Below are 27,315 nucleotides of genomic sequence, written 5' to 3' on the forward strand. Positions count from 1 at the left end.
GGTAGAGGACAGGAAGGCCTGGAGGAACGTTGTCCATGGGGTCGCGATGGGTCAGACATGACTTTGCAACAAACAACAAATAGATGTTGTTTATGTGTCTATTGATAGCTAATTTGTCAGAGAGCCAGGCTTCTAGAAATTCCCTGGCATTTTGGGACTTGGCATGGTCTAGAATAGTCACATTATCCCAATTGAAACTATGGTTGAATCTGTCTATATGTTGTGAAATCAATAAATTAGCCATCTGTAAATGTAGTAGAGCATTTGAAAAGGTCATGTGCACCTTGTTTTAAGTAGTGATTCAACTCCCAGAAAATGTGATACTTTAAAGCAAGGCACCTTAAACGTTTTGCTCTAAGCACCCTTTCCCATTTTTTAAAAAAATATAGTGGGCCCCAAAACACCTTTCAATTGTATGTGTTACATGTATCCATGTCATTAAATTTATCAATTAAAATAATTAAATTAAATGCATCAAATTTATCGCATTCAAAATGAAAATGGATGCATTCATAGAACAAGACATCGAAGGGATCCTTCGATGTCTTGTGCAAGAATGCCAACATTTCACAAGATTTCCCTGAAATTGTGAAAGACGTTGTGTAGTCTTATGTGAAATCTTGGAAGGCTGGACAGCAGTTCAGAAGACCTTGAGGAAACACTAAGAAGCTTTATTGATCTTTTGAGAAGAGACTTGGAGCTGAAAGACACGGCTGATGAGATGGAGAGGACTTCCGGGAGATCTGGAAGCCTCCATTTAGGCAAACTTTTTTATATTCAAAAGTTTTATTTCTTTTAAAACAAACATTTCATCATTCCTCAATCAGTAAGACATCAAAGTACAGTTTTTTGTATGTCAAAATAATTCTAGTTTACCACCAAATTCTTGTCTAGCCTAATGCATACCCCTCCCTCCCCCCTCCCCCCCAACCCCCCTCCTCCTCCCCCCCTGACTTCCCAGAACCCGTACACGGTATGGATTTTTAACAAACACAGTCTAAAATCTGTTGAAAAAAAGAAATAAAGAAATTAATGACATTCTACATTGACCTTAGCTTCTTCTTGCTGACCTAACTTTAAACAATTTAAATCATTTCTGATCTTAAGCATAGGCTAACTGGAATTTCTTGGTCCCGTATTTATTTTGTATATAGTCAATCCATTTTTTCCAGTCTCGTTTATATCTCTCATTTGAGTGATCTTTAAGATATGCTGATATTTTAGCCATCTTGGCTAAATTTGTAACTTTCAATGTTCATTCTTGAGTTGTAGGCAAGTCTTCCTTCTTCCAGTATTGCACCACCAACAGTCTTGCTGCCATTATTAGGTGCAGAATCAAGTTAGTCTCTACCACTGTAAAGTCAGTACATATACCTAGTAAGAATAACTGAGGAGTAAACTTTATTCTTCTTTTAAAGATATTTTGCATAATCCACCATATTTTTATCCAGGATGCCTTAACCTTTTGGCAGGTCCACCATATATGATAATATGTAGCATCGAGAGAACCACACCTCCAACATTTAGGCTGTACATTCGGATACATAGAAGCCAGCTTTTTAGGATCTAAATGCCATCTATAGAACATCTTATAAAAATTTTCTCTCAGATTTTGAGCTTGTGTGAATTTCACATTTGTTACCCATATTCTTTCCCATGTATCCAACATTATTGGTTCTTCAATATTTTGAGCCCACTTTATCATACAATCTTTAACTAATTCTGTTTCCGAATCCATCTGTATTAATACATTATATATCCTCTTTATATGCATTAAGCCTTGATCTCTTATTTGTTTAAACAAATTATCTTCAGCTTGGGTAAACCATTTTTTGATCTATTTTCCACCTGGCCTGTAATTGCCCATACTGGAACCATGTTTGAACTACCATGTTCAAACCTAGGCAACCTTTTTGATACTTAAAATCCTCCCAGGTTCAGAGATTCAGTGATGGGAACAAGAAAACTGGATCTGCTGTATGGGTCACATAAATTCTGTTTCTTCTGAATTGAATTTTTGGGAAAGCATTGAGTAAAGATGAAGGTTTTGCTCTCCAGTCATATCTGACTCTATGGGGCTCATCTACATTTCTTGGCCAAGGGAGCCAGAATTGTCTGAAGACGTTTTCTGTGGTCATGTAGCTATATGCCAGAGGTGCACAGAATGCTAGTAACTTCCAACCGAAATGGTACCTATTAATCTACTCTCATTTGCATGCTTTCACACTGCTAGGTGGGCAGGGGGGGTTGTAATTCCAAAGGCTCAGCAGAGCTTTCCTGCATTAGACCCGACTTCCTCGAGTCGATGTCTGAAGATATTCTGAGATTCCACATCTCAGAATTCTCTCTTCCTCCCCAAGGTTAAAGACATGTTGTGGGCCTTCTTAGTTATGGAACTCCATTGTAGGATGTCTCTTCTCAGATTCTCAGCATCCTAATAAATCTATATTTACTCTTTCTTTAAGACTTAGTGGCTTACACAAACTTTGGAATTCTTTGAGATGTTCACTGTGCATTCTGTTCAGTAACTGCTAGAATCCAGATCCCCCCTCTTCCCCCCCTCTCTCCTCTTCTTTTATTGCAGTTGGCAAATTTCTCTGACTCGTGATGCAGTGTTTTCCATGGTGTCTTGTTGTTTCAGTGAGAAGAGGTTGAGAGAGATTGCTAAATGCAGACTATAAATACAAGAATAAATATGTAAATAAAGACACAAATGTGTTGTTTGTTGAAAGTCCTGAGCTTCAGGACTTTCTGTTTAAGCACCTTGGGTAATACATACGCACAGCCCTTTTTGAGTTGAGGTCATGCTTGGCATTTAATGACCCGTGGAAGGCTGCTCTCCACAAGGGCAACCATACTATTCTGTTTCCATTGTAATTCAATTATTTTAAATTTAAATTAGTTAAGTAGAGCTCCTACTGTTATTCTTAATGTCTTTTAACTGTCTACTCTCTATCGCATAAGCAATTGAACCAGTAGAGATTAGGCTATGGTTCTCCCACTTGCAATGGATGGCTGTGAAAGTTGGACCATAAGAAAGGCTGAGCGCCAAAGAATGGAGGTCTTTGAACACTCCTGCTGGAGAAGACTCCTGCGAGTCCCTTGGACTGCAAGGCAATCAAACCAGTCAGTCCTAGAGGAGATCAACCCTGACTGCTCTTTAGAAGGCCAGATCCTGAAGATGAAACTCAAATACTTTGGCCACCTAATGAGAAGGAAGGACTCACTGGAGAAGAGCCTAATGCTGGGAATGATGGGGGGCAAAAGAGGAAGGGGATGACAGAGAATGAGGTGGCTGGATGGAGTCACCAAAGCAGTAGGCATGAGCTTAAATGGATTCCAGAGGATGGTAGAGGACAGGAAGGCCTGGAGGAACATTGTCCATGGGGTCATGATGGGTTGGATATGACTTTGCAACCAACAACAATTAGACAGCTGTGCCTCGTTGGGTCATCATTTCAGAGATGAATCTAAACAGGACAACAGAATGACCAAGGATAGGCAAAAAAGCAGTGGAAGCAGCAGTGGCTTTTGATTTCCTGCCAGTTTCCCCTTTGAGGTTCCTTGAGGGAATCAGACAAGAAGCATCAGAAATCTCCCTCCCCTCTCCATCCTCTGGGTAAGTGGCTTCTGGTGGATAAGAGAGGAAGAGAGGGGATTGCCAGAGTGGCTGGGAAACTGTCATGGAACTCTGAAAGTGAAGGTCATGTGTCTTAACCGAAGCAGCCAAATTTAATTCCCTCAAGTGCCATGGGTCCTGGATTTTGGACACATTCTTAAGTTAGCCCATTTGATGTACTCCAGTCCAAAAATTATTGCCTTATGATGCACTGCTTTGTCCAGTTAAGGGTTAATGAGAATTTTAGTAATACAGGTAGTCCTTGACTTATATCAGTTTGTTTTTGTGACCATTCAGTTATAACAGCCCAGTGGTGTGATTTAAATTTTCTTGTTATTGGTTCTATGGGCATGGCTTTGTGGGCGTGGCTTTGTGGGCATGGCAGGGGAAGGATACTGCAAAATCCCCCCATTCCCTCCCCACCTCACTAACCTGCTCCCCAGCTCCGTTCTCCTGTGCAGGACAACAGAAGAAGATTAGCTGGGAGGCAGCAGGGGCGCGGCCAGCCTATTTGCTGGTTCTCAAAACTACTCAAAACGTCCGCTACCGGTTCTCCAGAACCCATCAGAAATGGCTGAATACCACCTCTGGGTCAGGGCTAAGGGAGTATCTTTCTCCTTTTTTTCTCTCAATCATTTTTCTTATTATTATTATTTCCTTATTCCTCAGGCTTGGCGGAAACGCTGGTTCGTGTTACGTCAAGGCCGGATGAGCGGCAATCCGGATGTGCTGGAATATTATCGGAACAGTCATTCCAAGAAGCCCATCCGGGTGATAGATCTGAACGACTGTGAAGTGGTGAAGCACACGGGCTCCCACCTGATCAAGAAGGAGTTCCAGAATAACTTTGTTTTCGTTGTGAAAACAACCTACCGCACCTTCTACCTGGTGGCCAAATCAGAGGAGGAGATGCACGTGTGGATCCACCATATAACTCAGATCTGTAATTTCGGGCACTTGGAAGACGGGACAGGTAGGTATGATGAGAAAGCTCAAATCTTGTGGTAGGGGTTCATCAATCATTTTAAGCCTCTTGAGATTCCCACTTAGGATTGAGGTGTGAATAAACTACCCTCACAGATGCATGAATGAATGAATGCTTGGAGAACTTTATACAATCAGCACGGTGGAAATATTTACATGCTAACAAATCATCACAGAACAATTGTCCGGAATAATGACTCACTTAATGACCAAGTTGGAACTGATGTCACAAGCCTCAATGATGTTTTACTTAACAACTATGTTGCTTAATGCCAGAGTTACCAGTCTTAATTATTGTACTTGCTAAGTGAGCACTGCATGTGCTCTACATTGCTAAATATCTAGTAGAGTAGAGTAGAGTAGAGTAGAGTGTAGAGTAGAATAGAATAGAATAGAATAGAATAGAATAGAATAGAATAGAATAGAATAGAATAGAATTCTTTATTGGCCAAGTATGATTGGACACACAAGAATTTGTCTTCGATGCATATGCTTTCAGTGTACATAAAAAGATGAGATACATTCATCAAAAATCATAAGGTACAACACTTAATGATAGTCATAAGGTACAAATAATAGAAGCATTTTGTGATGGCATCTTTTCCACACTACTGATAGCCCCTCCTTGTTGGCATTATTTTTGACAAAAGCTATCCAGTCCAGGCAGCAGCAAATGATCATAATAATTAGCCACCCTTTTCTCTACGATGGCAAAAGGGGAAGAGCTGGGGTGACATGAAAGGCAGTTTTCCTGATTTCACATTGTTAAATTACTATGGGAATTGAACTCTAGTTATCTTTCTGAGGTCTCATTTCTCCACATTCGGTGAAGCTCTTCTCTAATTGCTCGATCTCATCCAAACATCGTATATAATAGTGAAAAATCAAACAGAATTGCAGTATGTTAAGAGATACTGTTTCAGGTGAAAAAAATGCCTTCTTTTAGATTCTTAGATTCTAGTCAAATATCTCTGCAATTTGGCATTGGTAAACCACTTAACGGCTGTGACCAGGGGGGCATTCGCCCAGGTTCGCCTGGTGCGCCAGTTGCGGCCCTACCTGAATCGGGAGGCCCTCACAACAGTCACTCGGGCCCTTGTGACCTCTAGGCTGGAATACTGCAATGTGCTCTACATGGGGCTGCCCTTGAGGAGCATCCGGCGACTTCAGCTAGTGCAGAACGCAGCCGCGCGAGTGATTGCGGGTGCACCTCGATTCACCCGCATAACACCTATCCTCCGCGAGCTGCGCTGGCTGCCTGTCGATCTCCGGATGCGCTTCAAGGTGCTATTAATCACCCATAAAGCCCTACATGGCAGTGGATCTGGATACTTGAGAGACCGCCTTCTGCCAATTACCTCCCTACGACCTATAAGATCTCATAGACTAGGCCTCCTCCGCATTCCATCGGCCAGCCAGTGTCGGCTGGCAACTACAAGGAGGAGGGCCTTCTCAGCAGTAGCCCCGACCCTTTGGAACGAGCTCCCCGTGGAGATTCGTACCCTCTCCACCGTCCGGGCCTTCCGCATAGCCCTGAAGAACTGGCTCGCCCGTCAGGCCTGGGGATAAGGATCGCTACCCCGCCCGAATGATGAATGTATGTTGCTTATTATTTTATTATATGTTGTTATCTTAATGTTGTATTCCCCCCTTCCCTGGTTTTCTGTGAGCCGCCCTGAGTCCCCTCAGGGAAAAGGGCGGCCTACAAATGCTAATAAACCACTAAACCAAACCACTAAAGAACCAGATAAGGAATCAGGCACCGGACAATTATAGCCTGTGAGATGAGGTTTGTAGAACCCCCAAAATGTAATAATATTTTGTAATGTTAAAAGTTACCGAAATCTCTCCAGATTTTAGTGGATTCATGAGATTCAAAATAAGGACACCAGAGCACACACATCAGGAAGGAATGTTGGAAATCATGTAAGATTTTGACCTGTCTATATCTTTGGATGGGAGGCATTAAAATAGGGTTGATGCCCACTCCAGCAAAAAACAGTTCGGTATCAATGGTCTAATTATGAAGAAGGATGTTGATCTGCAATTTAATCCTGCAACACAGAAGGAATTGTTGATGTTTCTGTGAAAGAAAGACAATTTTGGCAAGGAACATCCAAGATTTAGGAGACTGAAGGCTAAAACATATGAAGAACGGTTACAGGAACTGGGAATGTCTAGTCCCGTGATGTGTGCCAGAGGTGGCATGCAGAGCTCTCTCTGTGGGCATGCATGCCGTTGCCAGCTGTTTTTCCAGTTTCCAGCCCATGCATGCACACCAGCCAGCTAGACTTTGTGCACATCGGAGCGCTGGAAACCCAAAGACCAGTTGGCCAGTATACATGCGTGTGCTGAAAACCCAAAGACTAGCTGGCTGGCATGCCCATGTGCACCGGCCAGCTGGTCTTTGGGTTTCCAGCACTCTGGTGCTCCAGTGCGCACCAGTCCATATGCACACATTCTAGTTTTGACACTTAATGCTGAAAAGGTTCCCCATCACTGGTCTAGTTTAATGAAAGGAAGGACTAGGGGAGGCATGATAGCAGTGATCCTACATTTATGGTACTGCCACAAAGAAAATGGAGTCAACCTATTGTCCAAAGCACCTGGAGGCAGGAGACGAAGCAATGGGTGGAAACTAATCAAGGAGAGAAGCAACCTAGTTCTAAGGAGAAATTTCCTGAGAGTTAGAACAACTAATCAGTGGAACAACCTGCCACCAGAAATTGTAGATGCTCAAACACTGGAGGTTTTTAAAAATAGATTGGACAACCATTTGTCTGAAAGACTGGTTGTCCAGTCTTTCGTCTGGAATGGTATAGGGCAGTATTTCTCAACCTTGGCAACTTGAAGATGTCTGGACTTCAACTCCCAGAATTCCCCAGCCAGCTGGCTGGGGAATTCTGGGAGTTGAAGTCCAGACATCTTCAAGTTGCCAAGGTTGAGAAACAGTGGTATAGGGTTTTCTGCTTGAGGAGGGGGTTGAACTAGAAGACCTCCAAGATCCCTTCCAACTCTGCTATTGCTATTTTTATCCAGAAATGCAGCATTCCTTTTTCCAGTGGGAATTTCCTGACTTTTGGCTTCCTAAAGCCGGGGTATTAGTAGGAAAGAAAATGTGGACAGCATTTTCCGTGGGAGCAAAAAATCTGATTCTTATCTTATTCTAGTGAAATGTTGCATTTTGAAACCAGCCCTTAGCAATTTAGCATTTAACATCCCTCTTTCCCTCTTCTCTGAGCAGGATAATCCAGAGAGGTTTAAAAACAGAGGGAATGTTTGAGAGGGTGGACAGTTTGGCATCTGTCTCTTGAAGCATCCTTGGAAAAAAATTTTGAGACAATGTCTTATTTTGTCTGTCTGCAAGCTGGAGAGCCCCGATCTTGCTAAGCCGAGCACGTGGTTTTAGGGAGACAAGATCTCCAATTAAAAGCAATGCAAAACAAAAGAAATTAGCACTAAGTACTTTTTGTTTCTGCGCTCTGTTTAAAATATGCTTGGAATGAATCATACAGATGGCTTGATGGTTACAAGAAATAGTTCAGCGTCTTTAAACGGGGGGAAAAATCTGAAAGCTAATCTTCTGGTGCTATTATTGAAGCTGATCATATCTAAGATCCACTTTAACTTATTGAGTTGGAGGACATAGCCGAATGCCAGTGGCATTTAGTCCAGCGTATTCCTGGGTTTTGCATAAATAGGCTTGCTGAAATAGCTGATGCAATCACTGGGTGATTTCGGGAGGCCGAGCTGTGTTATCAGTACAGTCAAGGACAGCATAGCAGTGTTGAAATTCATTTTTTTTTTACTACCAGTTCTCTGGGCATGGCTTTGTGGGCATGGTGTGGCTTGGTGGGCGTGGCAGGGGAAGAATACTGCAAATCATTCCCTCCCCACTCCAGGGGAAGGATACTGCAAAATCTCCATTCCCTCCCCACTCTGGAGTCAGCCAGAGGTGGCATTTGCCGGTTTTCCAAACTACTCAAAATTTCCAGTACCGGTTCTCCAGAACCTGTCGGAGCCTGCTGGATTTCATCCCTGCAGCAGAACCTGTTAGGGCATTCTCTTCTTTAAAAATCAAACCTGGTTGAGGTCTGTTGTGGGGCTGGTGCATGCCCACAAAGAACATAGGGATTTGTCTAAGATTGTGCAGTAGGCGGAGATAAAAGATTGGATGGAAGAAGCAAAGAAGAGCCCCCTTCACTGTGTGTAGGCTGAGCTGACCACTAGATGGCAGCAGTGATATTTTGTTAGACATCTCTATGTCTCTGCTGTCATCTAGTGGTCATGGAGAATCCAGGCCTTCCTGTCCTCTACCATCCTCTGGAGTCCATTTAAGCTCACGCCGACTGCTTCGGTGACTCCATCCAGCCACCTCATTCTCTGTCGTCCCCTTCTTCTTTTGCCTTCAATCTTTCCCAGCATGAGGCTCTTCTCCAGGGAGTCCTTTCTTCTCGTTAGGTGGCCAAAGTATTTGAGTTTCCTCTTCAGGATCTGGCCTTCTAAAGAGCAGTCAGGGTTGATCTCCTCTAGGACTGACCGGATGGATCGCCTTGCAGTCCAAGGGGCTCGCAGGAGTCTTCTCCAGCAAATGTCCAGTTACCTTTTGGTAAAACACTTTTGGGACAACCATGATCTGGATGATTGAGAATCTCCATAGACATTCAGCCTTCCAATGGTTGTGCTCTGTTTTTCAGAAATAATAGAACAATCTAGGGGTTTTCCTTCCCCCCAAACCTCTTTATTTTCCTCTCTTCTCTGTTGTAACTTTACTCCCTGGGACACGGGTGATGTCTAGTTTTGCTGATTGTGGAATAGAATATGAAGAAGGAATATGGCCCTTTTATGCTGTTGTCTAGAAAATGGATATACATAATTCATTGCCTGCAGCTGCTCTACCAGCCATTAAAGTGCTTCAGTCATATTATCAGGCACATGGGAAAATGTGCAGCAGGACTTTCAGTTCTGTCTTTGGTGTCCAATTTCAGATGTGAACAGAGTCAGAGAGGAATTCATTTTTTTTTAAAAAAAATTGATGAGCGTGTGCTAATTGGAGGGATGCTGGGATAAATCTCAGCTCCGTTGTTCTGAGCAACCTTATGCTGAGCCTCCCTCGTAACTGAAGTCACATTGTAAAATGTTGTGGATGAGGCGTGAATATGAATGTGGAGGCACCTTAAATCCTCCAGGGCAGTGTTAAAGAAGAACGCCCATTAGAAATAGAAGACTAAGGAAGGCCGAGGAGCTTGATTTGATGGGTGGCTTTGCTAAGATCAGAATTCTTTTTTTTTTCAAATTCAGAATTGAGCTGGAAGGGACCTTGGAGGTCTTTTAGTCCAGCCTTCTGCTCAATGAAGAGACCCTACATCCGTGATGGCAAACCCATGGCGCGCGTGAGCTAGACCCTCTGCGGGTACACGAGCCGTTGTCCTAGCTCAGCTGTACCGCACATGTACCCAGGCCTCTGCGCACGCCTCCCGCCAGCCACCTGATTTTTGAGTCTCTCCCACACATGTGGGTGATAAGGAAATGCATGGGGAGATCATGCAGGGAGGGGGTGGCGCCCCCCCATCCTGTTTTTGCTCCAAGGAAGCTGCAGGGGCATGGGGGGGTTCAGTGCGCTCCCCGCAGCTGTTTTTGCTCCTAGGAGGATGCAGGGAGGCCTACTAGGCCCAAAACGGGGCATGGGTGTGTCGTGCATGCTTGCACAGGGTGGGGGGGCATGGGGGGGGCTCAAGTGCACATTGCATTAAGGTGTGCGGATGTTCTTTTGGCACATGACAAAAAAAAGGTTAGCCATCACTATCCTATATCATTTCAGACAAATGGCTCTCTAGTCTCTTCTTAAAAACCTCCAGTGTTGCAGCACCCACAATCCAGAGGTGGGTTGCTCCAGTTCAGCCGAACCCGTAATGGAATTCAGGCCTGCGTCGCAGAACTGGCAGTGACCCAGGCCTGCCATGCCCCAGAACTGGTTCCTTCACCACTGCTGGGCGGCTGCCATATTGGTTTTTAGTGACTGTGCATGTGCAGTTCACTGTGAATTGTTCTGCGTATGCGTGAAGAGCAATTTACCTTGAACAGTGTGCATTGCGTGCCTGGTTGCAAACCGGTAGTAAAACTGGTAGGAACCCACTCCTGCTACAAGCCCTGAAGAAGAAGTGGTATTGGTTCTGACCAGTTCTGGAGAACTGGTAGTGCAAATTTTGAGTAGTTCGGAGAACCAACCAATACCTCCTTTGACTGGCCCCGCTCTCATCTATTCTCTGCTTCCCGAGTCCCAGCTGACCGGAAGGAGATGGAGATTTTGCAGTATCCTTCCCCTGCCATGCCTACCAAGCCATGCCATGCCTACAGAACCGGTAGTAAAAATTTTGGAATCCCACCACTGCCCTGAAGGCAAGCAGTTCCACTGGTTAATTGTTCTCAACTGTCAAGAAATTTCTCCTTAGTTCCAGGTTGCTTCCAGTTTCCATCCATTGCTTCTTGTCTTACTTTCTGGTGCTTTGGCAAATAAGTTGACCGCCTCTTCTTTGTGGCAGCCCTTCAAATATTAGAATATGCTATCATGTCATGCCCAAATCCTTGATCAACCCTTCTTCATAGGTGTTCAAATTGGTGTCAAAGATGCTTCTGGACGAGGCTTTTTTATTCCCTAGCAGTCTTGCTCCAATTTCCTGTAACTTTGCAGGATTTCTGACTGCAGTTTTCTTCTGTTTGGACTTGCATGTTTGCTGTTTGTCTTTTGTCCCAGGTGAGAAATTCAAAGAAGGAAAAATGGAAAGTTCATCGTGTTGGAATAATGGAGAATGCTGGGTTAGAAATCAGAAAAGGAGGCAGGCCCTTCTGAAATTTTGCCAAGGAAACTGTAGGGACTAGTCCAGGCAGGTGGCAAGTGTCAAGGCTGATCCAAAAGTGCACACATGCACCTACCATGTTTCCCTGAAAATAAGACAGGGTCTTATTTTCTTTGAACCCCCCCCCCAAATAAGCTCTTGGTCTTATTTTCAGGGAGGTCTTATTATTCTTGAGGTGCAGGAGGCGGCAAGTGTGGTCACCTCATGGCTGCTGCTGTGTTGCATTTTTTTCAGGGAGGGCTTATTTTCAGGAGAGGGCTTATTTTAGCGCATGTGCTCAAAAGCCCGATTGGGCTTATTATCCAGGGAGGTCTTATTTTGGGGGAAACAGGATAGTAGAAAGACTGGGAGTTCTAGCTAGTTCTACCTTAAGCATAAAATCTCTCTGGGTAATATTGGATCTATCCCCCTGTCTCAGCGCAATTCACCTTGTTGTTAGCATGTTGTTGTTGTGGGGAAAATTGACATGAACATCACTTTGAATTGACTATAAATAAAAATAGGAGGGACGGAGGAAGAAAAGGAAGGAAGGAAGGAAGGAAGGAAGAAAAGGAAGGAAGGAAGGGAGTGAAGGAGGGAGGGAGGGAGGGAGGGAGGGAGAAAGAGATGGAAACTAGAAACATAATTTTGTTTCCTGTTCTGGACTGAAGCAAATAATGATTTGTAATAACCATATGGCTTTTCTTTAAAGTGGTTCTTTTTGTGGCTGCTGCACAACATTTGGGGTGTGGTGATCGTTGGAGTTGGGAGGATGACACAAAGTGGATGAGGCTAGATGTTACACTTTTCCTGGACTTTTCAACAAACGCTTAAACCTACAAAACAGCTTAGCTCACTCTTTCATTCATCTGCTTCCTGCTTCAAGCAGTGAGAGCCAACACTGATTTTGGCCCACTGTGGTCAGAAGGGACCAGGGAACTCCAAAAAGTGATTTTTTTTTTCCAGGTTCCTGCATTCTTGAGACCATGAATTGCCTCTCTGGCTTTAAATCCGTCTCCAAGTTCAAATTTCATGGCCTGTTTCCTACCTTCCTTCATGTTTTCTTCTAGGCCTGCAAGACCAGATAGAGGAGAGATGATGCAGTCCCATCCTTGTCTTTCCCATCCTTTGTTCCTTTACAACAGGGATGTCCAAACTTGGGAACTTTTAAGACTTGTGGACTTCAACTCCCAGAATTCCCCAGCCGGATTTACAAGATTAGAATTTTCTCAGATTCTAAGCTTGCTTGGTTTAGCGCAGTGATGGCTAACCTGTGATGGCTAACCTTTTTGTTGTTGCATGCCGAAAGCCCATGCACATGTGTAACAAAGCACATGTATGTGCCCATACTGATAATGCAATGCACATGGGACACCTTCCTGTGCGGCCTGCCCCCTGCGCATGTGCCCACACCACGCAATGACCCGCGCAATGACCCATGCATGCATGCACGAATCCTGCACATGTGTGCATGAACTCCACATGTGTATGCATGAACTCCACACATGTGCGCAGGAACCCTCATGCATGCGTGTGCACCCAGACTGTTGGGGGCAATATGCTGACTCTCTGTAAACCGCTTAGAGAGGCCTGAAAGGCCTATGAAGCGGTATATAAGTCCACTGCTATTGCTATTGCTATAAAACAACCTCCTGTGCCCTATTTTGGGCCTAGCAGGCCTCACTAAAGCCTCCTGGGACCGAACATGGGGCATGGGGGTGCACTGCAACCACCGTGTGCATGCAACCCTGTGAATGCATGCACAAGCCCCATGCATGCACGTGTGACTCCCGCATGCGCCATGTGCATGCACAGCAGAGACCCAAAAATCAGTTGACTCGTGGAAGGCACACACGCATGCGTGGTGGAGCTGGCTGGGGCGACAGCTCGCGTGCCCGCAGAGGGGTGCCATAAGGTCTGCCATCATGGGTTTAGCGGAACCTGCATTTGTGATAGAAATAAGTTGTCTTACAACTAGTTGAAGAACGTATCTCCATCAAAGGGTCTCCATCGTCTTCTGAGCAAAATGTAGATGCTTCGCAAACAGCATGGATTTTGCAACGGTTGCAACATGCCAGGGTCATGTGATCCCCATTTGCAAACTGGCTTCTGACAAGCGGAGTCGATGGGGGAAGCTGGACTCACTTAGTGGCCACGTGGTTCAGCTAATAACATCAGTGGTTTATTTAACAATGGTGGCAAAAAAAGACTATACAAATCAGGCACAGCTCACTTATCCACTGCCTTGCTTAGCCACCCAGGTTCATCTCCCTATTGGGTCGTACGTTGAGGACTATCTGTACAAAACAAGCACGTGGATCACTAATACTGCTCGCAATCCCTGAGCTGGTTTTAAGCATCATCTTGTCGCCATATTCCTAATGTATTGATTGACAAGTTCTCAGAATTAATGCTTGAACTCTTGAGTGTCTCCCCATAAATTATGCAAACAAGGAGCTTTGGAGGTCAGTATTTAATGCCTTGCTTATTGTTTCTTCTTTCGGAGACTCAGCTGATCATTCGTCTAGGGGGATTTGAACCCCTCCCTGCCAGATTCATCTGAATGACACTGTGCCTTTTCTTCATGTTATTTCCGAAGGCCATTAGACTCTCTCCCCCATTAACGATAGCTCCAAGACAGATGGGCGAAATCCATATGGCCTCCCAAAGTCCTTGGACAGCCAGCATCTGGAGACAGTAGTCTAGAGATGAGACTGAATTTAATTGATGGACTGGGTTTTTTCCCCCCCCTCAGCCTGCTCCACATATATAAAAAAAACAGTAATCAATGGCCAATGACTGTGCAGCTAGAATACTCTGGTGCTTAATCTAAGTGCAGCAGGCTGGAATGATTGCTTTGGCTATAATGAAACTTAGAAGGTTTAGTTTAGATACACACAGTGGTAAAATTCAAATTTTTTTTACTATCTGTTCTGTGGGCGTGGCTTGGTGGGCATGGCAGGGGAAGGATACTGCAAAATCTTCATCCCCCCCCCCACTCCAGGAGAAGGATACTGTAAAATCTCCATTCCCCACCTCACTCCAGGGGAAGGATACTGTAAAATCTCCATTATTTCCCACTCCAGGAGAAGGATACTGTAAAGTCTCCATTCCCCCCACCTCACTCCAGGGGAAGGATACCGTAAAATCTCCATTCTTCCCCACTCTAGGAGAAGGATACTGTAAAATCTCCATTCCCCCCACCTCACTCCAGGAGAAGGATACTGTAAAATCTCCATTCCCCCCACCTCACTCCAGGGGAAGGATACTGTAAAATCTTCTCCCCCCCCACTTCAGGGGAAGGATAATGTAAAATCCCCATTCCCTCCCATTCCTAGGGAAGGATAATGTAAAATCTCCATTCCCTCCACACTCCAGGGGAAAGATCCTGGTGGAAGGTGGTTAGAATGCAGTATTGCAGATTAACTCTGCCCACTGCAGGGAGTTCGATCCACCTCAAGGTTGACTCAGCCTTCCATCCTTCTGAGATCAGTAAAATGAGGACCCAGATTGTTGGGGGCGGGGGGGGGGGCGATAGGCTGATTCTGTAAATTTACAGCAAGGGCTTTAAAGCACTATGAAGCAGCATATAAGTTTAAGGGCTATTGTTATTGCTCTTGCCACTGTCTTTCTCATCAGTTTAAAGTGCAGAAAGGACTTTTAGATTAGGGTTGGCACCTTTTAATACCCATAGACTTCGATGGCTGGCTGGGGAATTCTGAGAGTTGAAGTCCACAGGTTTTATATTTGCCAAGGTTGGATAAACATGGTTGAGAGGGTGGAAGGAAAGTCCAGCAAAAGGCTGGGCCGTCTGCCTTTTTCAGCACCACGGATGGCTTGAACGCTGATCTCGCCAACTTTGAAAAAACAACCAGATAATCCCTGGAATTCTGACCAGTTGAGCCTGTAGATGTGGGTGAGCAGCTCTTTCTGTAGATGTCGGTGCAGAAATTAGTGGCTGGGTAACCTTTTTCATTAGGGATGTGGTGGCTCAGTGACTAAGACACTGAGCTGGTTGATCAGAAAGGTCAGCAGTTCGGCTGTTCGAATCCTAGCGCCACGTAACGGAGTGAGCTCACATTCCTTGTCCCGGCTTCTGCCAACCTAGCAATTCAAAATCACGTAAAAAATGCAAGTAGAAAAATAGGAACCACCTTTGGTGGGAAGGTAAGAGTGCTCCGCGCACCTTCAGTGTTGAGTCATGCTGGCCACATGACCACGGAGACGTCTTCAGACAGTGCTGGCTCTTCTGCTTTGAAACAGAGATGAGTACCACCCCCTAGAGTCGGGAACAACTAGCATATACATTCGAGGGGAACTGTTACCTTTAACCTTTTTCAGCCTGGATGCTTTCAGGTATGCCTGGCCAATGAAAATCCCTAGGAGGGCACATCAGATTGGGAAAGGCACATTGATAAGTTTAGAAAGGTATCTCACATGGTAAGATATGAAAACGTTACAATTCCTCTTGCTATGAAACATGACTATTGCCATCTGCTGGTCAGAATGACTGATCAGTTTTGCAGTCGGAAACCTTGTCATGAATACAGGTAGTCCTCGACTTGCGACCACAATTGAGCTTAAAATTTCTGTTGCTAAGTGAGGCAGTTGCTAAGTGAGTTTTGTCCCATTTTATGACCTTTCTCACCACCTTTCTTAAGTGAATCACTGCAGTCAAGTTAGTAACCCCATTGTAAAAGCCACCTGGCTTCCCCATTGATTTTGCTTCACAGAAGGTCACCAAAGAGGATGACATGACCCTAGGAAACAGCCACCGTCATAAGTATGAGTCAGTTGCTAAGCATCTGACTTTAGATCATGTGGCATGGAGATACTGCAATGGTTGTAAGTCTGAAAATCAGTCATAAATTCACTTTGATCATCCCCAACAGTCCTTCCAGCCTGCCCTAGCAAATTACACTTCGAATGCATAGCTGAAACCTAGATTGTGTAATGTGTGGTTTTGGCAATCTGGGAGAATGCTGAAATTTCATAAACTTCTGTACGAAAATCATGGAATCCTTTACTCAAATTACTGACTTTCTAGCCTCCTGTAAAGGGATGCGGTGGCTCAGCAGAATAGACGCTGAGCTTGTCGATCAGAAAGGTCGGCAGTTTGGCAGTTTGAATCCCTAGCGCTGCGTAATGGAGTGAGCTCCCATTACTTGTCCCAGCTTCTGCCAATCTAGCAATTCGAAAGCACGTAGAAATGGAAGTAGAAAAATAGGCACCACCTTTGGTGGGAAGGTAACAGTGTTCTGTGCTCCTTCGGCGTTTAGTCATGCCGACTACATGACCATGAAAACATCTTTGGACAGAGCTGGCTCTTCGGCTTTGAAATGGAGATGAGCACCGCCCCCTAGAGTCAGGAACAACTAGCACATATGTGTAAGGGGAACCTTTACCTTTACGTTAGCCTCCTGTAATGCTGAAGAATGCTGAAACATAATGAGTTTTGGTAATCTTGTGGGATTGGGAACAATATAAGGGGATTGATGTTATTGACACCTGGGTCATGGTGGGTCAGCAGTTAAAGTTGCTTGTCAGCTGGAAATCTGACAGCTCGGGTTCGAGACTAGAGCACCATGCAAAGGGGTGAGCTCCCATCCTCACTCCAGCTCCTGCACACACAAACCCCAGGAGTTTGAGAGCATACAAATGCAAGTAGATCAATAGGTATCACTCTGGTGGGAATGTGTCAGTGTTCTGTGCACCTCAGCATATAGTCATGCTGGCCACATGACCACGAAAATGTTTTCAGAGAACACTGGCTCCCTGATTTAGGAAACAGAGATGAGCACCACCTGCTCAGGTAAAGGTTCCCCTCGCACATATGTGCTAGTCGTTCCCAACTCTACGGGGCAGTACTCATCCCTGTTTCAAAGCCAAAGAGCAAGCGCTGTCTGAAGATATCTCTGTAGTCATGTGGCCAGCATGACTAAACATTGAAGGCGCATGGAACGCTGTTACCTTCCCACCAAAGGTGGTCTCTATTTTTCTACCGCATTTTTTAATGTGATTTCAAATTGCTAGGGTGGCAGAATCCGGGACAAGGAACGGGAGCTCACTCTGTTATGCGGTGCTAGGGATTCGAACCGCCAAACTGCCAACCTTTCTGATTGACAACCTCAGCGTCTTAGCCACTGAGCCACCACGTCCCTAATGAAAAAGGTTACCCAGCCACTAATTTCTGCATCGACACCTACAGAAAGAGCTGCTCAACTGGTCAGAACTCCAGGGATTACCTGGTTCCTTTTTCAAAGTTGGCTTGAAAATGGTATGGGGTCTCTTGCTTGAGCAGGTGGTTGGACTAAAAAACCTCCAGGGTCTCTTTCAACTCTGTTATTCTGTATTCTATAAACAAGAAGCAGTTTGTGCCATCTTGAGCTGGCTGAGAAGAGATTCAACACATCTATTTTGTGGTTTCAACGTTCAAGCCATCCGTGGTGCTGAAAAAGGCAGATGACCCAGCCTTTCACTGGACTTTTTGATTGACAAGCTCAGCATCTTAGCCACTGAGCCACCCTGTCCAATCAGACATGACTGGAGAGAGGAAACCTTTACCTATTGACACCCAGGTTCTGCAAAGCAATTTCTGGGTTTTGGAAGTTTAAATCACTTTGGTATTTTTGAAGGGTTTTTTTTTTTTTTGAAAGTGTCTTGAACACCTGGAGCAAGCGTTTGGCTGCCCATTTTTCAACAGTCTTCCCACAATATAAACACTCTGCTTCTTGGAAATGTTGCTTCAGTTAATATCTTGGCCTCTTTTCCTCTCTAATGTTTACAGATTAGGGAAGTCGACTTTCCCCATCGTGTAAACACCTGGTGGCTTTCCATAACAAACGTTTACATTTATTTATCTTTCAATTGTCGGTTGAACACTGCTGTGAGAAACAGGGACTTCTCACCCTGGCAGGGGAGGTCGGGAGGGAGGGAGCTCTTTTAAAAAATGGTTAGGGAAAAGAGAGAAGAGAAAAGCCGTAGCTCAGGATTATAGGCAGCTGTTATCACACAATCGAAGCTGACGTTTACATCTCAAGATGGTTTGTCTTGCTGCAGTAGCTGGACAATGTTCCCCAGCTGTAGACAGAAATCTGTCTCTAGCAGACTACTTGCACCATAAAATATAATTCTGGTCACTATTAGGAAGGAGTCATCTTCACCCTCTTTCTCTTGCGTCTAAATCAGGGGTCACCAACCTTTTGGACCACTAAATTCTTAATTTTAAATCCCACAGACGACTAATATGATCTACCTAATGACCAGCTGGATGGGCGTGGCAAGGTGGCCATGTGACTGGGTGGGCGTGGCCATCTCGATGTTACTCACGTCAAGGGGGGCCTTGCCAGCCTACTCATCACTCCTCACCTGCTCGCCCGGGCTCCTTAGGGCCCCAACAGGAAGCAGTTGTTGGAGCTAAGCAGCCACCATGAGAAAAAGTTGGCAAAACAGCTCAGTTAAAATAGGACGAGAAGGAGACTCAACAGAAGCGCCTCACTGAGGACTACAAGCATAGGCTTTCCAAGCAGAGGGAAGACCTGCGGGGATGCAAGGCCAGGTCCCGGCGCCTGGAGGCTCAGCAGGCTGAGATGGTCAGCCAGTTCCAGGCCATGATGCAGTCCCACTGGAACGAGGCCCTCCGGCTCTTTGCCACCAGTGGCACTTCCCTCCAGCCTTTGGTCAAAGCCCCACACCAGGAGGCTGAAGCAGACCCCAAGTCAGAATTTCTGCCCCCCCCCCCCCCTCTGACCCACAAAAAGATCCCAAAGGGGGAGACTCTGCAGCAACACAAATGTTCATTGCATGTATCTGTCCCAGGGGCCGTAATGCAATATAAAAAATACAAGTAATTTTTCTGCGGACCACCAAAATTTTCTCATGGACCACCAGTTGGTGACCGCTGATCTAAACTGCAGTATCTCTTGATCCTCTGGAACGCAGCTCCTCCTTCCTTGGGATCCAGACCACATTCTATCACAGGACTGTTCCTTCTGCAAATATCTGTACCCACTACTCCACTACAACCCTGTAAGAGGTCTGAAATGGGTCAGAGTTACCCAGCTGACTTTTGTGCCTAATCAAGATCAAGAATATGGGTTAGTATCAGAATCAGAATAACAAACTTGGAAAGGAACTTGGGGGTCTTCTAGAACAGGGCTTGGCAATGGCTCTGGAGCCACATGTGGCTCTTTCATCCCTCTGCTGCGGCTCCCTGTCGCTGGTTGGCTTCACAATTGATAGGGCTTTTGATTATGACAGGTAGCGGAAAAACAACGCTGTGATAGGAGGAGACTCTATGGTGAGGGAACTAGTCTGCCCCAGAATTGAGTGGGAGGCTTCCAGTTAGGACCTTTGTGGCTCTTTGAGTGTTTAAGGTTGCCGACCCCTCTTCTAGACCAACTCTTCTCAATTAGGAGACCCTATAACATTCTGGACAAGTGATTATCCAGTCTGTTCTTAAAAACTTCCATTGTTGGAGCACCCATGATTTTTGAAGGCAAGCCATTCCACTGGTTACATGTTCTCCCTGTCAGGAAATTTTTCCTTAGTTCTAGGTTGCTTCTCTCCTTGATGAGTTTCCACCCATTGCTTCTTGTTGTACACTCAGGTGCTTTGGAGAATAGCTTGACTCCCTCTTCTTTATGGCAGCCCCTGAGATATTGGAACACTGCTATTATGTCTCTCCTAGTCCTTCTTTTCATTAAACTAAACATACCCAGTTCCTGCCACTGTTATTTATATGTTTTAGCATATGTTTAGTTTTCTCCCCACTCCTAGTCTAGCACTTTAAATCCTAAATCTCCCCCATTGTCATATGTGTGACAATGTAGATCTGGTCTCTATAATATATCTCTCCAGCGCAGAGGTGAAATTCAGCAGATTCTGTACATACCAATAAGGGTTTGATCCACTATCTTTTGGTCTGTAGATCTCAAAAAAAGTCAAAATGGTGGCTTTCTGTACCTCTCCTGTCCCTGAATGTATATTTATATGCCCTGGGTCATAATTTCAATGTCCTAACCACCTTTGGTACATCTGCATATCCATTGGTGGCAAGAATTTAAGTGACACCAGTTGTAAAGGCCAAAAGAAAAGTAGAGTTTGTGACTGTTCACCAGCAAGACAGAAACAACTGTCTTGAAAGGCTATATTCCAAAGTGCTGCACACATCTGTTTCTTGGCAAACGAGTCCCTAGTATTTCAAGACGGTTGCTGCAATTGTATATTTTGGCTTTGCCGGTTTAAATCAGGTTCTTTCACACCAGTCCAAATTGAAAGACCTTCTGTCCCCAAAAGGGCCTTTATTTACTGTTGTACTCAGAATAGAATAGAATAGAATAGAATAACAGAGTTGGAAGGGACCTTGGAGGTCTTCTAACCCCTTGCCTAGACAGGAAACCCTATACCATTTCAGACAAATGGCTATTCAACATCTTCTTAAAGACTTCCAGTGTTGGGGCATTTGCAACTTCTGGAGGCAAACTGTTCCACTGATTAATTGTTCTGTCAGGAAATTTATCATTTCTAAGTTCCTTCTCTCCTTGATTAGTTTCCACCCATTGCTTCTTGTTCTACCCTCAGGTGCCTTGGAGAATAGTTTGACTCCCTCTTCTTTGTGGCAACCCCTGAGATACTGGAACACTGCTATCATGTCTCCCTTAGTCCTTCTTTTTATTAAACCAGACATACACAGTTCCTGCAACCTTTCTTCATATATTTTAGCCTCCAGTCCCCTAATCCTCTTTGTTGCTCTTCTCTGTACTTTTTCTAGAGTCTGCACATCTTTTTTACATCGTGGTGACCAAAACTGGGTGCAGTGTTCCAAGTGTGGCCTTAATAAGGCATTATAAAGTGGTATTAACAATTCACGTGATCTTGATTCTATCCCTCTGTTTATGCAGCCTAGAACTGTGTTGGCTTTTTTGGCACCTGCTGCACTCAGCTGGCTCATATTTAAACGGTTGTCCACTAGGACTCCAAGATTCCTTTCACAGTTACCACTGTTGAGCAATAAATTCATCTGCAGGGCTACTTTTATATCACATTCAGAAATTTTCATCTAGAGCAGGATTCTTCAGCCAGCATGCTTTGAGGTATGTGGACTTCAACTCCCAGAATTCCCCAGCCAGCGTGCTTTAAGAAGTGTGAATTTTAACTCCCAGAATTTGCTGGCCGCCATGCTCTAAGATATGTAGACTTCAATTTGCATGGTGAGAAATTCTGGGAGTTGAAGTCCAACATCCCTTCAGGCTGCCATGGTCAAGATACCCAGATCTTGTGGAAAGGTTGGCAACCTTTTTGGCAATCTTAGAAGCCATTCCCCCACCCAACCAGGAATAGGCAAGTCGATCAGAAAGGTCGGCAGTTCAGCTATTCGAATTCCTAGGGCTGCATAATGGAATGAGCTCCCGTTACTTGTCCCAGCTTCTGCCAAACTAGCAGTTCGAAAGCATGTAAAAATGTAAGTAGAAAAATAGGAACCATCTTTGGTGGGAAGGAAACAGTGTTCCGTGCACCTTCGGCATTGGGTCATGCTGGCCATATGACCACAGAGATGTCTTTGGACAGCACTGGCTCTTTGGCTTTGAAACGGAGATGAGCACCGCCCCCTAGAGTTGGGAATGGCTAACACATATGTGCGAGGGGAACCTTTACCTTTTTAGTCAACAAAGTCAGGATGATGCTTACATAGATTGCACACTCAATGGGGATACTATACTTCAGTTGCATTCTGTTGGTTTTGTTTTAATCCTACCTTATGGAGACCTCGGTCCTCAGTCCGTGATTCAAAGCCCCGAGAGTAGGGGTGGAATCCAGCAGGTTCTGACAGGTTCTGGAGAACTGGTAGCAGAAATTTTGAGTAGTTCGGAGAACCGGCAAATGCCACCTCTGGCTGGCTCCAGAGTAGGGTGGGAATGGAGATTTTGCAGTATCCTTCCCCTGCCAGGCCCACCAAGCCACGCCCACAGAACCGGTAGTAAAAAAAATTGAATTTCGCCATTGCCTAAGAGCCAGCAAAACCCCTGTGGGGTTGGTGGCAGAGGGTGTCAAAATACTGAAATGCGTGTCTTTTAAAGAAGCCTTCTTTTAAAGTTAGCCAAGATGATTAATGCCTTTTTTTTTCTCCCCTGAAACTTTGGGCGACAATGAAAACAACGTGGAACACATTGATTGTTTCAGCCCAATTTGGCCTGGGAGGATAGGCTGCCTTCCAAGCCCTGACCTCATTTTCCATGTTTGTCCCAACAGCTTCCAACACATCGAGAGCAGGCAAGAAAGGATAAAGAATGTAGGCTGCAAACCCTCGAGGCTTTGTTGTAGGGGGAAAATCCTACACAATTCCTGGGAATCCCTGCTAAGCCAGCTTTTGCTCTCTTTGCTGCAGATTCAGGAGACAGCCTGTCCCACACCACGGCTTCCCCGCAGCCTTCTCCGGCCATTTCTGCCCACGCGTTGAGGAGTGCCAACCCGTCTCTTACCTCCGACCACACCAGCACCGATGCCACAGGAGCCGAGGAGACAGCCAGCGAGTCGGAATCTGTCTTTCTGCCCGACTATCTCTTCTTATCCAACTGTGAGACCGGAAAACTCAGCCACGTTAGGTAGCCTTATGCGGTTGGGTACCAAATTTATTTATTTACCTATTTTATTGATTAAATGTATTTGCCGCCCATCTTGTAACAAAACAATTCTGGGGGGGTAGAACGGATGAGCTGCCTGAGGCTTAAACCGTGATTGGTGGCTTAGCAAAATTGATCAACTCAGCCACTAGAGTTTCATCGTTTAACCACAGTGTGACTCCATCTGTCCTGAGCAAAACGTGATTTGGTATCGCTGTGTTTTGGAGCACGGCAAGAGTTTTCTTCCGTTTTCCAGCATAAGCATGCGCTCACCGAAAAATGAACTTCCGGTTTCCGGCGCATGCATGTGCAATGACCAGCTGGCCAGCGTGCATACTCACGCTGGAAAATGGAAGAGCAGCTCTTCCAGTTTCTGGCACTGCCACACACACGAAGTCCAGCTGATTATCATGCACGCATGCGTGCCAGAAACCCGGAAGAGGAACAGGTGATGCCGCATGTGCCTGGCGACAAGGCTCCATGTGCCACTTTGGGCACGCGGACCAAAGGTTCGCCATGGCGGTTCTAGCAGCTGTCCTTCCTGCAGTCACATAAACCCATTTTGGGCCTTTGTCACTTGGCCCGCATTTATGGCTGTTGACAGCCTTGTGCAATCACATGACTCAAATTATTTTTGGGGATGGGGGGGTTGCTGAAAACTAGACATTTGCTTCTGGTTTTCAGTTGAAAACATCCCATAACAAATAATGGGTTTGCCTAATGACAAGATTCACTTGGCCTCTTTTAAGGAGTGGAGACGTCAACTCCCAGAATTCCCCAGCCAGAAATCTGGATTTCAACATACTGGCTGGGGAATTCTGGGTATCTAAGTCCACACATCTTAAAGTGACTTAGATACAAAAACCTTGGTTTAATTATGTTGAGAGAGCACCATTTTGCCAGATTTGACACTACGTGGGTCCCAATGGAGAGAAATGAGTTGAGCTGAAAAAGTAACTAGATCAGTGATAGCGAACCTTTTTGGCACTGAGAGCCAAAACTGGAATGCATGTGCAGGTGTGTGCGCCGGGTTGCTGGAAACCCGAAAGCCAGCTGGCCAGTGCACATGTGCAGGCCAGCCAGCCAGCTGGTCTTTGGGTTTTTGGCACCAACACGCATGCACCGGCCAGCTTGTCTTCACATGCGCCACAGTACTGGAAACCCAAAATGCCTGCTTTGGGGGCATTTTTCGGGCTGTTTTCCGGCTGGAAAAACGGCCCCAAAAGGCCTAGAAAACACTCCGAAAAATGGCCTGGTTTTTGCCCATTTTCTGGTGCTCTGGTGCCAGCATAGACCAGCTGTCCCGCATGTATGCCCACAGAGAGGGCTCTGCATGCCACCTGTGGCATGCGTGCCTTAGGTTAGCCATCAAGGAAGTAGATGAAGGCAGAAAAATAAAATTAGGTGTCACGAAAGGCACAACCTCTGAAGGATCAACTTGCCTTCAAAACATCCCTGCTTTCTGGGCCCCAAATTCCTCATGTTATCTCTGAGTTTTCAAGTTCCTTCCTTACTGGTGAGTATAAAGTACCAATCTCTAATGTAATTACCCACCATCCTCAACTTACAACAGTTCCTTTAGTGACTGTGCAAAATTACAGTGGCACTGAAAAAAAGGGACTTGTGGCCATTTTTCACACTTAACAACGGTCAAAATCAGACACTTGGCAACCGACTCACATTTATGACAGTTGCAGTGTCCCAGGGTCATGGGCTCCCCTTTTGCGACCTTCTGACAAGTAAAATCAATGGAGAAGCCAGATTCACTTAACAACCATGATACTAACTTAACAACTGCAGTGATTCACTTAACAACAAAATATTGTAAAATGGGACAAATCTTGTTGAACAAATCTCTCACTTAGCAACATAAATTTGGGGCTTAATTGCGGTCATAAGTCAAGGACTGCCTGTATATGAGGGAAACCCTTGGCCATCCTGTCAGGCGAGTATGATAGAAACAACACACCCATTCCTTTGCATTTTCTCACTTCCACACCACAGGAATTGAACATGCCACTGAGCCGTTGTGGTTGTCAGGCTTGGAAGCCATTATGGGATAGGGCCGTCTAGCCTGCCATATTTTCAAAGATAGTCTGCTATGTGAAACTGGGAGGGAGGGATAGTACGGAGCTTGGGAGATGTGTAGCCATAATAACATTCTTTCTCAGAAAGTCAAGGTCACTTTATCCCTGCCCCTGGATGGATGTGGATGGGAGGAATCTATCTTCGTGGCAATGATTGATTGGGCCATGGGATGGACCTGTGGGTGCTGGGCAGGGTTTTGAACTTTCAACTGGGTGGGGAAAACCTGGAAGCTTCCAGATTCGGGTTTTCTCAGATGTCCCAACATGACATCTCTAATAAATTGGAGTTTTGAGGAACCTCTTGCCTTGGATTCTAATTTTATTGAGGATGCTATCAGGGAACCCCGACAGTGTTGGGAGGAGGGTCCAGGGATTACACCTGTCTCTGAGTTGGTAACACTTGCTTCTCTTCCCAGGTGCCACAGTTGGTCCAATTCTGACCGCTCTCTGGAGAGGACGTTATCCGATGATGTCTTCTTTGACTTTGTGGCTTCTCAGTCCTCGCTGTGCTTACAGCTCTCTGGTGGTCTGCATGGAATCCTTCCAAGAAACCCAGATTCAAGCGGGCCTCCTTCTAGTGACTTCTCTTCTTCCTCACCCTTGTCAGGCCCTCCTGCAACACCAACCATCCTAGCAGAAAAAAGCCAGAACACTCTTCCCTATGCCTTCACCGAGATTTTGGCTAAGACTCCCCCTCCCAGGCCACCAAAGCCATTGCACTTGCCAGACAGAAGAGCCGAAGAGCAGGCTGGCGGGGTCCTTCAGAATGGCCATGCAAGGATCTCCAGCTCTCCAGGGATCTTCGTTCCAAGGAGGATCTCCCTCTCTGGATTGGACAGCATGAAGAGTTGGAGAGGTAAGGGCCAATTTGGAGATCCCACAGTTGGATTATTAAAATATATATCTTCTCTGTCCCCCAACATGATGGTGATCTTATCCATTCAACCATGTCCAACTATTGGCGATTCTATGGGCCAAATCTCTCTATGTCTTCTGATCTTGCACTGCTTCTTTGAGTTGTTCTATGCTCTGGCTGGTGTCAGCTTTGATGGTGTCCATCCACCATGTTCTTTGATGGTCTGTTTCCTTTTACCATGCAGGATGTGGTGGCTGAGTGGCTAAGACACTGAGCTTGTTGATCGAAAGGTCAGCAGTTCAGCGGTTCGAATCCCTAGCACCACGTAATGGAGTGCGCTCCCGCTACTTCTGCCAACCTAGCAGTTCAAAAGCACATAAAAATGCAAGTAGAAAAATAGGAACCACTTATGGTGGGAAAGTAACAGTGCTCCATGCGTCTTCGGCATTGAGTCATGCCGGCCATATTACCACGGAGACATCTTCGGACAGCGCTGGCTCTTTGGCTTTGAAACGGAAATGAGCACTGCCCCCTAGAGTCAGGAATGACAAGCACATATGTGCGAGGGGAACCTTTACCTTTACCTTCCTTTTACCACTAACTCTTACGAGCATCATTGCTTTCTCCAGTGAATTCCTCTGGGTGACATGGCCAAAGTAACTGAGATGCAGTTTCGTGATTTTGCCTTCCAGTATCATGTCTGGTTGTCACGAGCTCCATATTTGTGTCTTGGTCACCTTTGTGTCCAAGGAATACGCAGGAGCTTCTCCAACACTCCAACTCAAATGATGTTTTTCCTCTCTTACTTTTCTAAGGACCAACTTTTTTAAGGTCCTCCAAAAGACAAACTGTAACATTCTCCCCACTTTCATCTTTTATGGACCCCAATTAAGGAAGGCTGATTGGGAGACCAGACAAAGGCTTTATATAGTCAGCATAACAAACTAATCGCATAGGTTGGGTTCTGTCAGGTGCAAGCAGACAGAACTATTCATGAATGATCTCAAACAGAAGCTTCATTGTTAGCCACCATTGTTACAAGAATCTCCCTAGACTGACTGCTTTCCCTTGGGATCAGTCAGATCAGGCTTCAGGATTCTGGAAGAGGTCAGGCCTGTGATGCTTTCTGCAGTGCAAGGACTCCAAGCTTTGTTGCTGTTAGTTGCAAAGTCGTGTCCTACCCATTGTGACCTCATGGACAATGTACCTCCAGGCCTTTTTGTCCTCTCCCATCCTCTGGAGTCCGTTTAAGCTCACGCCTACTGCTTTGGTGACTCCATCCAGCCACCTCATTCTCTGTCGTCCCCTTCTT

General features: G+C 45.4%; 1 protein-coding gene across 2 annotated transcripts in view; it reads left to right on the plus strand.

The window, feature by feature from the left end:
* Positions 1–27,315, plus strand: part of GAB3 (GRB2 associated binding protein 3) — a 98,038-nt gene that overhangs the window by 47,003 nt on the left and 23,720 nt on the right. For both annotated transcript variants that reach the window (XM_087728415.1, XM_087728414.1), the window contains exons 2-4: positions 4,289–4,592; positions 22,826–23,042; positions 25,564–26,003. In XM_087728415.1, the coding sequence (XP_087584541.1) occupies positions 4,289–4,592; positions 22,826–23,042; positions 25,564–26,003 (961 nt within the window). The remainder of the gene's footprint in view (positions 1–4,288; positions 4,593–22,825; positions 23,043–25,563; positions 26,004–27,315) is intronic.

This window comes from Thamnophis sirtalis, unplaced genomic scaffold (genome assembly GCF_051295495.1).
Source record: "Thamnophis sirtalis isolate CommonGarterSnake01/CBP01778 unplaced genomic scaffold, rThaSir2_p1.2 scaffold_13, whole genome shotgun sequence".
Lineage (NCBI taxonomy): Eukaryota > Metazoa > Chordata > Lepidosauria > Squamata > Natricidae > Thamnophis > Thamnophis sirtalis.